At 37.4% G+C, this 18,337-nt stretch overlaps 1 protein-coding gene across 8 annotated transcripts in view; it reads left to right on the forward strand.

The window, feature by feature from the left end:
• Positions 1 to 18,004, forward strand: part of MME (membrane metalloendopeptidase) — a 106,235-nt gene extending 88,231 nt beyond the window's left edge. For all 8 annotated transcript variants that reach the window (XM_054480049.2, XM_054480050.2, XM_063661310.1 and 5 more), the window contains 3 exons: positions 8,592 to 8,687; positions 9,011 to 9,087; positions 16,777 to 18,004. In XM_054480049.2, the coding sequence (XP_054336024.1) occupies positions 8,592 to 8,687; positions 9,011 to 9,087; positions 16,777 to 16,876 (273 nt within the window). In that variant the 3' untranslated portion in view covers positions 16,877 to 18,004. The remainder of the gene's footprint in view (positions 1 to 8,591; positions 8,688 to 9,010; positions 9,088 to 16,776) is intronic.
• Positions 18,005 to 18,337: the final 333 nt, after the last annotated feature.

An 18,337-nucleotide genomic window follows, 5' to 3' on the forward strand; every position in this document is an offset into this window, starting at 1 on the left:
ATGGCCTTGTAGTCAACCACACTATTATACACAGAGGACTATTAACAGTGGAGCGTCCCTTAGAATCCCATTTAGCCTTCCATTCATTCTTGCATTCAGTACATATTCACTGAGGCTTAATAGGTTTGGCACTATTCAAAGAGCTGGAGATAAAGCAAGGAATGCTTTATGAAAGGTCATTACTTGAGGATCTGAGCAAGGGTTAAAAGATAGACTGGTGGATGCCATGTGCATAAGAAAAAGCAGGGAATTTCATAAAAGGGTGGAGGAATGATGGTCTAGGAAGCAACAAAGAGGAATGAGGATGATTTTGAGTGTTTTTCTCAACTATGAAGTAGCCCATATGTAGGAGAACGAGCAGCGTCTACTTGAGAGGTCACAAGGAACAAGTTGTTCCTAGGCTAGAACTAGGCTTCTCTAAGACAAGGATGGATGGAATGATCAGTGGAGTGAATGAGGATGTAGAGTCATTTGTTCATTATAGAAATGTTTGTATTAGAGTGGAGGAGGAGAACATCAATGGTTGGGTCAGGGAAGAGGAAGCACCAGAGAAGTGGAGGAAGAGGTGACTGATGGGGCCTGCAATTTGGCAGTGACCGAAGATGATCAGCATGTGAAGCTTGGGAGATTAAGTCAGCTACAAGGTTTCCAAAAGAATGAGACCAACCAGTTCCAGGGGCATGGTAGATTGCTGCTGCTTTGAATGTTTAGTAATTTTTTTACCCGATGCCAGACATTGTGCATTTCACCTCTTTTTTTTTTTTTTTTTTTTTTGAGATGGAGTCTCATTCTGTCACCCAGGCTGGAATGCAGTGGCACGATCTCGGCTCACTGCAACCTCTACCTCCTGGGTTCAAGCGATTCTCCTGCCTCAGCCTCCCAAGTAATTGGGATTACAGGCATGTGCCACCATGCCTGGCTAATTTTTGTATTCATAGTAGAGATGGGATTTCACCATGTTGGCCAGGCTGGTCTCAGACTCCTGACATCAAGCGATCCACCTGCCTTGGCCTCCTAAAGTGCTGGGAATACAGGCATGAGCCACTGTGGCTGGCCACATTTTACCTCTTTGGGTGCTGGGTGTTCTTTTGTTCTTATAAATATTCTTGAGCTTTATTTTAGGATACAGTTAAATTCCTTGAAAATGGTTTGATCCTTTTGGGTCTTGCTTTTGTAACTTTATTGGTTGGGATGGGGACAGTGTTCAGCCTAGGGACATTATTCTCAACTGCTGAGATAAGAATCTACTCTGTGAATCTTGGGGGTTTCCATTCTTGTCCTGTGTAAGTACCATAAATTGTTATCTCTAATCCTTTTGGGATATTGTTTTCCTAGCATTGGGTATTTTGCTCACACACATCTTTTTTTTGTTGTTGTTGTTGATTTCTTGTCATTTATAAATAGGAAACCACAAGATGCCACATAGATTATATACATGAACACACACATATAGATTATAAACATACATAGAGGTTTAGATTCTCTCAAATACACATAGATTATAAACGTAAACATTTGTTAGTCTTTCCTTCTAAGGAAGAAATATGTGTTTTTTGATTTAACTTTAAGTACAGAGGTACAATTGTGGATTTGTTATATAGGTAAACTTGTGTCATGAAGGTTTGTATTACAGGTTATTTCATCATCCAGGTATTAAGCCCAGTACCCATTAGTTATTTTTCCTGATCCTCTCCCTCCTCCCACCCTCCACCCTATGACAGGCTCAGTGTCTGCTGTTTCCCTTTATGTGTCCATGTGTTCTCATCATTTAGCTCCCATTTATAAGCGAGAACATGTAATATTTGGTTTTCTGTTCCCGTGTTAGTTTGCTAAAGATAATGGCTTCCCGCTCCATCCATGTTTCTGCAGTTAACATGATCCTATTCCTTTTTATGGCTGCATAGTATTCCAGGGTGTCTCCACATTTTCTTTTTTTTCTTATTATTATTATTATACTTTAAGTTTTAGGGTACATGTGCACAATGCGCAGGTTAGTTACATATGTATACATGTGCCATGCTGGTGTGCTGCACCTATTAACTCGCGATTTAGCATTAGGTATATCTCCTAATGCTATCCCTCCCCCCTCCCCCCACCCCACAACAGTCCCCAGAGTGTGATGTTCCCCTTCCTGTGTCCATGTGTTCTCATTGTTCAATTCCCATCTATGAGTGAGAACATGCAGTGTTTGGTTTTTTGTCCTTGCGATAGTTTACTGAGAATGATGATTTCCAGTTTCATCCATGTCCCTACAAAGGACAAGAACTCATCATTTTTTATGGCTGCATAGTATTCCATGGTGTATATGTGCCATATTTTCTTAATCCAGTCTATCATTGTTGGACATTTGGGTTGGTTCCAAGTCTTTGCTATTGTGAATAGTGCCGCAATAAACATACATGTGCATGTGTCTTTATAGCAGCATGATTTATAGTCCTTTGGGTATATACCCAGTAATACGATGGCTGGGTCAAATGGCATTTCTAGTTCTAGATCCCTGAGGAATTGCCACACTGACTTCCACAAGGGTTGAACTAGTTTACAGTCCCACCAACAGTGTAAAAGTGTTCCTATTTCTCCACATCCTCTCCAGCACCTGTTGTTTCCTGACGTTTTAATGATTGCCATTCTAACTGGTGTGAGATGGTATCTCATTGTGGTTTTGATTTGCGTTTCTCTGATGGCCAGTGATGATGAGCATTTTTTCATCTGTCTTTTGGCTGCATAAATGTCTTCTTTTGAGAAGTGTCTGTTCATATCCTTTGCCCACTTTTTGATGGGGTTGTTTGTTTTTTTCTTGTAAATTTGTTTGAGTTCATTGTAGATTCTGGGTATTAGCCCTTTGTCAGATGAATAGGTTGCGAAAATTTTCTCCCATTTTTTAGGTTGCCTGTTCACTCTGATGGTAGTTTCTTTTGCTGTGCAGAAGCTCTTGAGTTTAATTAGATCCCATTTGTCAATTTTGGCTTGTGTTGCCATTGCTTTTGGTGTTTTAGACATGAAGTCCTTGCCCATGCCTATGTCCTGAATGGTAATGCCTAGGTTTTCTTCTAGGGTTTTTATGGTTTTAGGTCTAATGTTTAAGTCTTTAATCCATCTTGAATTAATTTTTGTATAAGGTGTAAGGAAGGGATCCAGTTTCAGCTTTCTACATATGGCTAGCCAGTTTTCCCAGCACCATTTATTAAATAGGGAACCCTTTCCCCATTGCTTATTTTTCTCAGGTTTGTCAAAGATCAGATAGTTGTAGATATGCGGTGTTATTTCTGAGGGATCTGTTCTGTTCCATTGATCTATATCTCTGTTTTGGTACCAGTACTATGCTGTTTTGGTTACTGTAGCCTTGTAGTATAGTTTGAAGTCAGGTAGCCTGATGCCTCCAGCTTTGTTCTTTTGGCTTAGGATTGTCTTGGCAATGAGGGCTCTTTTTTGGTTCCATATGAACTTTAAAGTAGTTTTTTCCAATTCTGTGAAGAAAGTCATTGGTAGCTTGATGGGGATGGCATTGAATCTGTAAATTACCTTGGGCAGTATGGCCATTTTCACAATATTGATTCTTCCTACCCATGAGCATGGAATGTTCTTCCATTTGTTTGTATCCTCTTTTATTTCATTGAGCAGTGGTTTATAGTTCTCCTTGAAGAGGTCCTTCATGTCTCTTGTAAGTTGGATTCCCAAGTATTTTATTCTCTTTGAAGCAATTGTGAATGGGAGTTCACTCATGATTTGGCTCTCTGTTTGTCTGTTATTGGTGTATAAGAATGTTTGTGATTTTTGTACATTGATTTTGTACATTGATAAGCTGAAGTTGCTTATCAGCTTAAGGAGATTTTGGGCTGAGACAATGGGGTTTTCTAGATATACAATCATGTCATCTGCAAACAGGGACAATTTGATTTTCTCTTTTCCTAATTGAGTACCCTTTATTTCCTTCTCCTGCCTAATTGCCATGGCCAGAACTTCCAACACCATGTTGAATAGGAGTGGTGAGAGAGGGCATCCCTGTCTTGTGCCAGTTTTCAAAGGGAATGCTTCCAGTTTTTGCCCATTCAGTATGATATTGGCTGTGGGTTTGTCATAGGTAGCTCTTATTATTTTGAGATATGTCCCATCAATACCTAATTTATTGAGAGTTTTTAGCATGAAGGGTTGTTGAGTTTTGTCAAAGGCCTTTTCTGCATCTATTGAGATAATCATGTGGTTTTTGTCTTTGGTTCTGTTTATATGCTGGATTACATTTATTGATTTGCATATATTGAACCAGTCTTGCATCCCAGGGATGAAGCCCACTTGATCATGGTGGATAAGCTTTTTGATGTGCTGCTGGATTCGGTTTGCCAGTATTTTATTGAGGATTTTTGCATCAATGTTCATCAAGGATATTGGTCTAAAATTCTCTTTTTTGGTTGTGTCTCTGCCCGGCTTTGGTATCAGGATGATGCTGGCCTCATAAAGTAAGTTAGGGAGGATTCCCTCTTTTTCTATTGATTGGTATAGTTTCAGAAGGAATGGTACCAGTTCCTCCTTGTATCTCTGGTAGAATTCGGCTGTGACTCCATCTGGTCCTGGACTCTTTTTGGTTGGTAAGCTATTGATTATTGCCACAATTTCAGAGCCTGTTATTGGTCTATTCAGAGATTCCACTTCTTCCTGGTTTAGTCTTGGGAGAGTGTATGTGTCAAGGAATTTATCCATTTCTTCTAGATTTTCTAGTTTATTTGCGTAGAGGTGTTTGTAGTATTTTCTGATGGTAGTTTGTATTTCTGTGGGATCGGTGGTGATATCCCCTTTATCATTTTTTATTGCATCTATTTGATTCTTCTCTCTTTTTTTCTTTATTAGTCTTGCTATCAGTCTATCAATTTTGTTGATCCTTTCAAAAAACCAGCTCCTGGTTCATTAATTTTTTGAAGGGTTTTTTTGGTCTCTATTTCCTTCAGTTCTGTTCTGATTTTAGTTATTTCTTGCCTTCTGCTAGCTTTTGAATGTGTTTGCTCTTGCTTTTCTAGTTCTTTGAATTGTGATGTTAGGGTGTCAATTTTGGATCTTTCCTCCTTTCTCTTGTGGGCATTTAGTGCTAGAAATTTCCCTCTACCCACTGCTTTGAATGTGTCCCAGAGATTCTGGTACATTGTGTCTTGGTTCTCGTTGGTTTCAAAGAACATCTTTATTTCTGCCTTCATTTCGTTATGTACCCAGTAGTCATTCAGGAGCAGGTTATTCAGTTTCCATGTAGTTGAGTGATTTTGAGTGAGTTTCTTCATCCTGAGTTCTAGTTTGATTGTACTGTGGTCTGAGAGACAGTTTGTTATAATTTCTGTTCTTTTACGTTTACTGAGGAGAGCTTTACTTCCAACTATGTGGTCAATTTTGGAATAGGTGTGGTGTGGTGCTGAAAAAAATGTATATTCTGTTGATTTGAGGTGGAGAGTTCTGTAGATGTCTATTAGGTCCGCTTGGTGCAGAGCTGAGTTCAATTCCTGGGTATCCTTGTTAACTTTCTGTCTCATTGGTCTGTCTAATGTTGACAGTGGGGTGTTAAAGTCTCCCATTATTATTGTGTGGGAGTCTAAGTCTCTTTGTAGGTCACTCAGGACTTGCTTTATGAATCTAGGTCCTCCTGTATTGGGTGCATATATATTTAGGACAGTTAACTCTTCTTGTTGAATTGATCCCTTTACCATTATGTAATGGCCTTCTTTGTCTCTTTTGATCTTTGTTGGTTTAAAGTCTGTTTTATCAGAGACTAGGATTGCAACCCCTGCCTTTTTTTGTTTTCCCTTTGCTTGGTAGATCTTCCTCCATCCTTTTATTTTGAGCCTATGTGTGTTTCTGCACGTAAGATGGGTTTCCTGAATACAGCACACTGATGGGTCTTGAGTCTTTATCCAATTTGCCAGTCTGTGTCTTTTAATTGGAGCATTTAGTCCATTTACATTTAAAGTTAATATTGTTATGTGTGAATTTGATCCTGTCATTGTGATGTTAGCTTGTTATTTTGCTCATTAGTTGATGCAGTTTCTTCCTAGTCTCGATGGTCTTTACATTTTGGCATGATTTTGCAGTGGCTGGTACCGGTTGTTCCTTTCCATGTTTAGTGCTTCCTTCAGGAGCTCTTTTAGGGCAGGCCTGGTGGTGAAAAAATCTCTCAGCATTTGCTTGTCTGTAAAGTATTTTATTTCTCCTTCACTTATGAAGCTTAGTTTGGCAGGATATGAAATTCTGGGTTGAAAATTCTTTTCTTTAAGAATGTTGAATATTGGCCCCCACTCTCTTCTGGCTTGTAGAGTTTCTGCCGAGAGATCCGCTGTTAATCTGATGGCCTTCCCTTTGTGGGTAACCCGACCTTTCTCTCTGGCTGCCCTTAACATTTTTTCCTTCATTTCAACTTTGGTGAATCTGACAATTATGTGTCTTGGAGTTGCTCTTCTCGAGGAGTATCTTTGTGGTGTTCTCTGTATTTCCTGAATCTGAATGTTGGCCTGCCTTGCTAGATTGGGGAAGTTCTCCTGGATAATATCCTGCAGAGTGTTTTCCAACTTGGTTCCATTCTCCCTGTCACTTTCAGGTACACCAATCAGACGCAGATTTGGTCTTTTCACATAGTCCCATATTTCTTGGAGGCTTTGTTCGTTTCTTTTTATTCTTTTTTCTCTAAACTTCCCTTCTCGCTTCATTTCACTCATTTCATCTTCCATCACTGATACCCTTTCTTCCAGTTGGTCGCATCGGCTCCTGAGGCTTCTGCATTCTTCACGTAGTTCTCGAGCCTTGGCTTTCAGCTCCATCAGCTCCTTTAAGCACTTCTCTGTAATGGTTATTCTAGTTATACATTCTTCTAAATTTTTTTCAAAGTTTTCAACTTCTTTGCCTTTGGTTTGAATTTCCTCCTGTAGCTCGGAGTAGTTTGATCGTCTGAAGCCTTCTTCTCTCAGCTCTTCAAAGTCATTCTCCATCCAGCTTTGTTCCATTGCTGGTGAGGAACTGCGTTCCTTTGGAGGAGGAGAGGCGCTCTGCTTTTTAGAGTTTCCAGTTTTTCTGCCCTGTTTTTTCCCCATCTTTGTGGTTTTAACTACTTTTGGTCTTTGATGATGGTGTTGTACAGATGGGTTTTTGGTGTGGATGTCAAGACTAAGCTGAATGCTTGAGGATGACCATCTGTAATCTCTGAGGTTCTCTTTTTGTGTAGCTTTCTCCTCTTTAGTAACCTGTTCTTGGTGTTCCTGAACTCTCAGCTCCTTATCCTCAACTCACGGGGTCCCCCCAGCTCTGACTGGTTTTCTCCTATGATATGGCCTGAAAACTCCCAGGACAATAAGCTCAGCAGTCATGGGAATCACTGAGAGTGAAGTTTAACATCTCTCAGGGGTCATTCTCCTTTTGCCTGATGTTCAGTGTTACGCAAACCACTGTTTTAAAGATTTTGTTCATCATTTAGTTGTTTCGGCAAGAAGTTAAATCCAGTCCCTATCACTCCATCTTGGCTGGAAGTGGAAGGCATTGGCACTCAATATTCCCATGGTGATTCTAATACACAGCCAGATTGAGAATCACTGCTATAAAATCCAGCCAAAGTTGGGATTGATAGTACTCCCATGGAGATCCTCACCTAGAGCAAGTACAGAATTGTTAATGATGAAGCAAATTACAATTGTGCAAATATTTTTTTACACTTTGAAAACATGTAAATTCTTAACATGTAATGCCTTGCCCCCCTGCTAGATTGCGAGCTCTCTAAGAGGGAGCAGGTACAAGCCTTTCCCATATCCCCAGCATCTTTACATAGTAGAGGTTCAGTAAGTCTATGTTGATGGTAAGTGGAAGAAATGAAATATATCTTCTGCTCATCTAGTTGGTCACCTCCCTTTGTATTAAATTGGAAATGACACATCTCAGAACGTTTATTATGAATTCCTTTTAAAAGTTTATTTAGTAGAGGAAAACTCATTTTTTTCAGTAGTGCGCATAAATCTTAAGAATTAAGAGGATTTTCTGACATTCAAATTACCTAAATATTTTCCTTCAAATGTACCTGAGGCTCAGTCCATTTTGTCCTGTTTTCAAAAGACCAGAATAGTTGCATTTTATTATCCTCAGACTCATTGGAGACTAGGCCTCTAAGGGATCTCAAGAGAATCCTTTGACTTGGCAAGAATCACTCGAACTTAGTCTGGTGAGTCTATTTTCCTAAGATAGCAGTAACTAAGCTAAATGTAGCAATTGCAGGCTTCCTTGGCAATTCATTTGTCCTGACTGGTCTTATTCATCAATTTATAAAACAACATTTAGATAAGTTTTTTCATCACTTATTTAGGTCATCCATTCATTCAATTGACATTTATTAATCACCTGACATGTGCCAGGCTCTTGTCATCTACTAATCAGTATCTTCTTCTTTTCAGAGCATTTGTAAATAAATTTGATTTGTCTTTCTAAATCCATAAAATAGTTGTAGGCTACCATAACTAAATGTATTATTAGGTTGATTTTAACATAAAATGTTAATTACTTGGTGGCATGATCTTTTACATAGGTTTATATATAACCTTGGGAATTATTATTATTGTTTTTCTATTTTATCAACTGCCTAGGCCTATCAGAATTATATCAAAAAGAATGGTGAAGAAAAATTACTTCCTGGACTTGACCTAAATCACAAACAACTATTTTTCTTGAACTTTGCACAGGTATTGTGTCTTTCTTGATTGATAGATATGAAAACCATTTTGAGTTATAATTTCACAGTAAGTTAGATGTCACATTCTGAGTTCTCTTGCTTTACAGAGCATTTGACTTGATTCACTTTCATTGTTTATAATAGACTGTTGGATCACATTAATAATAAATAACTATGTTCCTGGTTACCTTTCATTGAACATTATTTGAAGAGCGAATGGTTGAGGAATGCAGAATTCCAATTTAATTTTTCTCCTTCCCCTCAACTTGCTCAAACAAATAATCCTTGATTGAACCTGAATACATGCTTTGCTTTTCCTATTCCTATCTGTAGGTGTGGTGTGGAACCTATAGGCCAGAGTATGCAGTTAACTCCATTAAAACAGATGTGCACAGTCCAGGCAATTTCAGGTACGTGGGTATGAACAACAATCAAGATGCTCTTATATTGGGTCCATTGCTTCCACATTTGGAATTTAGAGTTTTCTAACTCTGATTCTTTTACATTTGGAAATTCAGTGCTTTTTTTTTTTTTTTTTTGAGAGTCAAAGATAGGATCAAGAGAACACATCAGAGCATTCTACATAGCCTTGGCCACTCTCTTTCTTAGAATCTACAATAATTATAATTCCTTAGGATCTACGAGGCTCAGGGCTTGACCTATTCCAACAAAGATGTCGCCTCAGAACAGTGGCTCAATTTAAAGCTAGCACAAAGACATTTCTAAGAGGCTGTGAGTGATTTAGGCCCAGATCCAATGAGCTCCAAATTGCAAAGAAAAATTTCAACATAAAGGAAACTTTCTACTAATTAGAGGTTCTTCAATATGGAATAACATTATTCCCAAAGCTTCAGGAGAGAGTACATTGAAGCACAGCCCATCAAGGATGTGAGAGAAAAATGCTCTACAGAGTAGAAAACGGAGCTAGAAGAAGTTAAAGTTCTTCCCAAATTAGAAAATCAAAGAGAACAATGATTGAAGAGAGTCATTCCAACCAACATTTGAATGTTAAATCGTAGATCCTATGTATTTGTTTAAGAACTGAATTCCTAATGCTACCCCTTTCCCAAGTACTAGAACACTTAGTCACTTATTTGCTGATCAACAACACCTCTCAGGCAAGAAAGTTTAAAAAACAAACCTAAAAATTTTGTAGGGTAGTTGGAAAATGAAATTTGAGAACAGAAGAGAACTAATGGGCTAAATTTCAAAAGCTCTACATAAAATGAATGTAAGCATACTGCCCAGATCATTTACTCCTGGGAAAAAACACATTCAATTATGGAGAAAAACACATTTAATTATGAAGCAATAAAGTAGCTCATTTAAAAATTAAAGAATTTACTCAGCTTGCTAGTATCATCATTGTCATCATCATCATCATCATCATCATCTAGTATTTGCCTTACATTTCTTTCAATATTCATTCGCTCAATAACTGCTTACGGTATGCCTATTATCTCTGTAATCCAAGCTAAATTTAGTTCTGCTAAGATATTCAAATTAACTGCTTTATAGGTAATGAGCAACAAAAGTGACTGGATTAATTCCCATTGTGGTTTATTCAAAAAACTTTTAGTTTTAATTTTTTTAAAGTGGTGTTTTTCCTTACTAAAGTGAACTTAAGCTTTGAGGTAAGAAACACTTGAGTTCCAACCATGGCTTCACCATTTACTAGCTGTTAATGTAATCTCTGTACCTCAGTTTCTTGATATGTAAAATAAGGATTAAATTATCATGAGAGTTGCTAGAGGATTAACGTTAATAAAAATGAAGAGCCTATTTTGTGTGTGAGTGTTTGAAAGTCCATACTAGGATTATTTGTAGACAAGAGGTATGAACAGAAAAAGAATTCTTATGTATTTTGTAATAGTTCCCTATCAGTCAAGGGTTTTTTGGTGCTCATTTCTTATTTCTGCACATTTCAGAATGTTAGTAACTGATCAGTGATTAAGTAAAACGTAGATAAGTATATAACGTTTTCTAGCTGCAATTTTAAACTGAAAACAATATTTTGCTATAAATAAGTTAAATTATTTGTATCTTTAAGTTTTTATTGTTGTTCTGGTTCCAAAGATCCCTCATCGACTATTTTTCTTTCATAACAACAGAAGCGTGTGTGTATGTGTGTGTGTGTGTGAAGGGTAAATGGAATAGGTAAATGGAATGCCAACCTTTTGTCAAGGAAATTATTATTTTCTCTGGAGGTAAGGAGATTTTCTTGGCAAAAGGTTGAGCTTACATTTGGTTTTGGAAACAGGCCACTTCCTGGCTGTACAAAGTAAAACATATTTTTTTTAAAAACTTTAAAAACTAATAGATATCGAGTTGCTATTTAAGAATTGTGCTTGGTGGCTATATAGAAATATTTCTGAATTAGAGAGAGATTTGTAACCTTATGTTTAAATAGCCATAGTATTAAAACAAAAGGCAAAATACACTTGATACAAAGCTGCATCTATAAAACCATATTTGCTATGTCTAACCTATTGTTGTTTTATTCTTCCTGACTAAAGCTTTATTTATGTACTTTAAAATAAACTTTAGAAGTTAAGGTATAAGAATCTAATTCTAAGGATAGCAGCTAGCATTTATAAGTTCATACAAACCACCATGCAACCTAATTTGTCAAGGGTTTGCCCTGCATATCTCCATAAACTAAAATATATGTCATAAAAACCTAGGTGAATTTCAGTAATATTATTGTAATACCTAGTATATCTACCATCCTCAGAGAATTAGACGTTGCAAATTAAGTTTTGATAGGTAAAGTTTGTCTCTTTTAAGTATTAACATTTTTATCTTAACCACTGGATTAAAATTTATCTATTAAAAACACATTTCTACCTTCCTGCCTTAAAACAATATCCTGAAAAAAAAAAGCCTAACCTTTTTTAAAATTTTGATGACACAGACTACTTTATGATTATTAGTTATGGTTTTACTGTTTACTAATTTAGTCTGTGGAGCTATTTATTCTTATACCAATTGTGATGCTTTTTGACTTATTTTGGGTTTTTATTAGGGTTTTTCTGTGTGTTTGTTTCTTTCCTCGTTTCCTTTCCTATTATTATATTGCCTGCCTTTAGTTCCCTAATTCCTCCATTTTGATTAGCTCAGAAAACATTTTGTTAAATTTAAATGGTATTTAAGCCAAAAACATTTTTCTTTTAATAGTCTAGAAATTGAATCTATAATTTAAATATTGACTTCATTTTGGAAATCCAGTTTTTGGTTAGCCATCTATAGTCATTTCAGGGAATGGTTATTATAATATTTATATGTAATCTATAAATATGTTTCTAAAATTCTTTAGATGTAATTTTCTGTATAATATGTAAGGGTCTGATAATTTTGTAAAGCAAGTCCAAATAGACAAAATGATCTAGGTACTTAGATTACTCAACATTATCTTCCAGTCAGGAAGAAAGGGCACTTTTAGAACTGACACCACTAGCAAAGCAAGAAATGTTTTTCACAGCTTAATTTCTAATATTTTGAAAGAATATTTTGTCTAGTGTTTTATATAGACATGTTCAACTACTATGGCTATTTTGTTCCTTCATAACTCTGTAATTTAGCATGCTAATAAGCCCTCTTTGAAATTCTTCTGTTTCTTCCATTTCCCTTCAATATTAGCATTGGTTCCTGATATTTTATAGATATCAGTATAGATTTTAGTGAATTTTGTAGAAATTCTGTTAGCCCCTCCAATCTTTAGCTGATAACTAGAAATCTATTACAGCATTTATTTCTTTATGACTGTATAGCAGAACATACACTCATCAATATGACTTTGCTTTGAAAGAATCATAAAAATTAGTTAATGATGAAGATTGGATACCTTATTCCTGAATGAAGCCAGTTAACTTTGTAGCCAAGTCATTCATTTACAAGAATTAACAAAAGGTTGTCTGAGGACCCATTAATTGCAAACAGTAATTCAGAAGTCCAATTGTAGTAGGCAGGAATAGTCAGATAGGATATAAAGTCCATTCTTGGTCCCAATGCCAAATCTCTTAGATGTTTTTAATACAAGTAACTGTTTGCCAAGGGAATAAACATCAGCAGTACAATAAGTTGTTTTACATAATAAAGTAAAAATTTCAAGTAAATCACCTTAAGAAATCATTAATAAAACCTTTATTATCTTCTGTTATTAGAAACACAAGCACACAGTTTTCTAAAGCATGAAATTCATGTACATATCTTCTAATAACAGAAGATAATTCATGTAATGTGATCTCACTCTTAGAAAAAAGATGTTTTATTAATAATGTATTCACTTTTCAAAATAGATTATCTAGGCCTGGCACAGTCACTCACGCTTGTTAATTCCAGCACTTTGGGAGGCCAAGGAGGGAGGATCACTTGAGCTCAGGAGTTCGAGACAAGCTTGGGTGACATAGTGGGACCTCGTCTCTATTAAAAACAAAAAAATTACCCAGGCATGCTGGTACATGCCTGTGGTTCCAGCTACTTGGGAGGCTGAGGCAGGAGGATTGCTTGAACCCAGGAGGTCAAGGCTTCAGTGAACCATGATCGTGCCTCTACACTCCAGCCTGAGTGACAGAGCGAGACCCTGTCTCAGAAAAAATAGATGATCTATTCAAAAATTTGATGTCATAAACACCAAATGTTAACTAAGAAAGTAAGTGAAGCCCTAGTGTGTTGTTGACCTATTCAGGATCAAATTAAGTAGAGAGAGGATGGGCAGAATGGGCATGGACAGCTGAGTGCACACCAGGCTGAGTGTTTCTGCAGTGCCCACTCTCCGCAGTGTTATCTGAAGACTTTTCTTTCTTTTAGGTGTTTTTTGTTTGTTGTTTTAACTTAATTTTGAGATTTATAAATATAAACCCTAAAAATACTTTTTAAGAAAAATATAGAATTAAGTCGTGGGTTTGGACATTATTACCAAAGTACTTGTTCCCGTATGATTAAATCTAAGACAGAATCCTTTGGAAAAAATTAATAAAATAAAAACAAAAACGTGCAGCTCTTCCAGTCAGTGATGCTCATGGCTTACCCTGTCAACCAGGGAGCTTGCTCCCTAGTGTGAGGAATGCCCAGGATGACAGGATGACTGTCTTTAGCCAGTAGCTAGGCATCCTGAATTGGGAAGAAGGTTTCATTAATGAATCAAAGCTCCTCTCTAACATAAAGAATCCTTGAGTCCTGCAACCTGAAAGACTAAAGACCAATGCAAACATAAACAGTCACTTTTGACTACATTATAGAAGTGATTTTTTTTTGGCTTATGAACAATGGAAATTTGTTTCTCACAGTTCTGGAGACTGGAAGTCTAAGATCAGGGTGCCAGCATGATCAGGTTCTGGTGAGGGCCATCTTTTGGTTTGCAGACTGCAGACTTCTCCTTGTACTCTCACATGGTCCAAATAGTGAATTTGTTTTTCAATATTTCAGATGTAAGAAATGGACATTTGTTTTTTTAAATCAAATTAAGCCAAACTCTGAGCTCTTAGACCAAGCTAGGAGATGAGCCATTTACTTTCAGTGGTTTTTCAACGTACTCTTTCAGGGTTATTCAGGAATCTGAAATCATCACACAGGCATAGAAATCAGAGAATAGCCTCCATCTTCAGCCCACCATGGTCACTGCTGAGATCCCTACAGTCCAAATGCTCCAGCTGGAGTCAGTGGTTCCATTTCCTTCCAATGCTCATGAGCTTCAGAGCCTCCACTCTTCATGTCCAGGTTCTCCAACAACCACGCACCATACTATCAGAGGGCCTCTCAGGGCCTTGCTCAGGGCAGGAAGCATCTTCTTGTCATTCACACAACCTACCATTACTGGAACCTACCCCATTCTTGGGAAGCCCAATCATCTCCCTGACAAGTGGACTAACATATAAATTCCCCAGCTTCTGGCTCCACTTGACCTCAACCCTCCCACACCAGGAGATTATTTTTCATCTTTAAGACTCCTCTAGGAGTCCTAAAAAACAAACAACCAGAAAAGATTACATCCTCCATGAAAGATAGGGGAGTTGTGGTGGAGAGGGATAGAGAAGTTAGTTGATGCATTGATGGGTGACATATTAGAAAGTCAGACTTACAAAAAATCCATGTGGATCTCTCTTTTCTGGAATGAGGAAAGGGAAAGAAAATGCTTTCTTTCTCTTCCAGTTTGTCCATAATATCAAACAACAGAAACACTAAGTCGTGTTTTTCTTCCTAATGCCCTATTGCTTCTCTACAGGTAATCACTGTGACCAACCAGGTCACAGGTTAATTCATTCAGTATGTACTGAGTCTTGTGCTGGACTTTGGGGGTGCAGCAGTGAGCAAGACATACACAGTACAGCATCTTCTCTCAGCATCTGTGGGGGTTTGGTTCCAGGATCCCTGCAGATATCAAAATTTGTGGATGCTCAACTCCTTGATATAAATGGTGTAGTATTTGCGTATAACCTATACATCTTCTCCCTCCTATACTTTGTCACCTCTAGATTACTTATAATACCTAATACAATGTAAATGCTATGTAAATATTTGTTATACTGTATTCTTTAGGGATTAATGATAAGAAAAGTAAGTCCATACGTTCAGTACAGACAAAATATTTCCCCCACTTATGTTCAGCCACATTTGGTTGAATCCACAGATGTGGAACTCAAGGATACAAAGGCTGTATTTTGCCCTCATAGAAATTAGTCTAGTGGGTGTGTCAGGAAGTAAAAAAGGAGAACAAATCATTGTAAATGTGGTAAGTGCTTTGATAGGGATAGTCCCTGTGAGAGGAGTTAGTTTAGATGGCATTCAAAGAAGGGGGCCAAGGAGGGAATAGTCAAGCAACCTTAGGCATGAAGGCTAAGGAGTTAGCCATGTACTGACTGGTGAGTAGCTTTCCAGGGAGTAGGGTCTGCAGGTAGCAGGAGGCCCTGAAGAGGCACAGGGTTTGGCTGGTTTGAGGAACTGAAGGTAGGTCAGCATAGTTTGAGCCTAAGGAGGAACAGGAAGAGAAATGTACCACGAGGAGGCTAGAGAGGAGACTGGAGCCATCAGGAGGACATTGGAGGCCATGGACAGGAGTTTAGATTTCCTTCAAGTCCATGGAAGGTTTGAAATCAGAGATTATGGAATCTGATTTAAATTTTACAGATCATTCTGACTGTGGTGTGGAGAATGGTTGGAGGAGAGAGAAGTCCTAAGATGTACACACAGTAGTACACCTGCCACGTAGGGAGAGTTCCATAAATCAAAATGGACTCACCTGTCATTTGTGCCTAGTCCTTCCACCACTCCAGTCCACTTGTCTCTGGGCCCCTCCTCCCAACCCAAGCAAGTGTGGTAGGCTGGCCTCAGCAGGAAGAGAAGGGAAGGAGGGGGTTCAGGGTTCAGGGTGGGTGTGAAAACATTACCTCTGCATCAATGTACTGACCCATCTCTCCCCTCAAACACTGCTAGGTGCAGATAGTGAGTTGGACTGTGTTGTTTTTGCCCACTGGGGTCAGAGATAAGAGAAAAATGGCATTTTTCCAGCCCTTTCCAGTTATTCAAGCTGAATCCAGCTTCTGATATTTAAGGAGCCCTTTTGGAAAAAAGGAAAATAATCTTCTATCAAAGCAACAAAATATATCTATTTAAAGTCTATTATATTTAAGTCATTATGTGAGCCCTTTCAAGACATAGCGAGAAATCATGATTATATTCTTTTACCAAACTCTTATTATAATACAACTCCAAATAACTGCATTTTCAAATGTGAATTATTCATGTTTTACAAACACATATAATGCTTATAAATTATTAACTCTCCATGACAACCTTAAGATGCATGTTCTATTGTGCAGAAACCAAGGCACAAAGAAGCTTCATAAGCAGGATTCAAGCCATGTAGTCTGTCTCCCAAATTGCTTTTAACTCCTGTTCTTTGTTACTTCTCCATTTAAAAATTCTGTTAATGAGAAGGCACTGACTCTGTACCAGGTTATTTTAAATTTTACTTTACTTAAGTTTAACTTTACATTCCAAATTCATTCACTTGACCTGCAGAAGGAAATGCTGCAGGGCTCCAGTGTGGTACGGACATGAGTATCAAATGCTGACGGTGACTTTTTTTGTTTGTTTCAAAGGATTATTGGGACTTTGCAGAACTCTGCAGAGTTTTCAGAAGCCTTTCACTGCCGCAAGAATTCATACATGAATCCAGAAAAGAAGTGCCGGGTTTGGTGATCTTCAAAAGAAGCAGTGCAGCCCTTGGCTAGACTTGCCAACACCACAGAAACGGGGAATTCTCTAATTGAAAGAAAACGGGCCTAGGGGTCACTGTACTGACTTGGGGGTGATTAACAGAGAGGGCACCATCACAATACAGATAACATTAGGTTGTTCTAGAAAGGGTGTGCAGGGAGGAACGGGGTCTAATGTCTATCAAGTCAATCACTTCTCACTGTGTACATAATGCTTAATTTCTAAAGATATTATTACTGTTTATTTCTGTTTCTCATATGGTCTACCAGTTTGCTGATGTCCCTAGAAAACAATGCAAAACCTTTGAGGTAGACCAGGATTTCTAATCAAAAGGGAAAAGAAGATGTTGAAGAATACAGTTAGGCACCAGAAGAACAGTAGGTGACACTATAGTTTAAAACACATTGCCTAACTACTAGTTTTTACTTTTATTTGCAACATTTACAGTCCTTCAAAATCCTTCCAAAGAATTCTTATACACATTGGGGCCTTGGAGCTTACATAGTTTTAAACTCATTTTTGCCATTCATCAGTTATTCATTCTGTGATCATTTATTTTAAGCACTCTTAAAGCAAAAAATGAATGTCTAAAATTGTTTTTTGTTGTACCTGCTTTGACTGATGCTGAGATTCTTAAGGCTTCCTGCAATTTTCTAAGCAATTTCTTGCTTTATCTCTCAAAACTTGGTATTTTTAAGAGATTTATATAAATGTAAAAATAATAATTTTTATATTTAATTATTAACTACATTTATGAGTAACTATTATTATAGGTAATCAATGAATATTGAAGTTTCAGCTTAAAATAAACAGTTGTGAACCAAGATCTGTAAAGTGATATACAGATGAAAATTTGAGACTATTTAAACTTATAAATCATATTGATGAAAAGATTTAAGCACAAACTTTAAGGTAAAAATTGCCATTGGACAGTTGTCTAGAGATATATATACTTGTGGTTTTCAAATTGGACTTTCAAAATTAAATCTGTCCCTAAGAGTGTCTCTGATAAAAGGGCAAATCTGCACCTATGTAGCTCTGCGTCTCCTGTCTTTTCAGGTTTGTCATCAGATGGAAATATTTTGATAATAAATTGAAATTGTGAACTCATTGCTCCCTAAGACTGCGACAACTAACTTTAGAAGTGCATTTCTGAATAGAAATGGGAGGCCTCTGATGGACCTTCTAGAATTCTAAGTCACAAAGAGTTCTGGAAAAGAACTGTTTACTGCTTGATAGGAATTCATCTTTTGAGGCTTCTATTCCTCTCTTTTCCTGTTGTATTGAGTATTTTAGTTCATTACCTGATTAAGATTTTACAAAAGAGGAGCACTTCCAAAATTTTTATTTTTCCTAACAAAAGATGAAAACAGGGAATTTCTATCTAAATGATGAGTATTAGTTCCCTGTCTCTTGAAAAACGCCCATTTGCCTTTAAAAAAA

This window comes from Pongo pygmaeus, chromosome 2 (assembly GCF_028885625.2).
Source record: "Pongo pygmaeus isolate AG05252 chromosome 2, NHGRI_mPonPyg2-v2.0_pri, whole genome shotgun sequence".
NCBI lineage: Eukaryota > Metazoa > Chordata > Mammalia > Primates > Hominidae > Pongo > Pongo pygmaeus.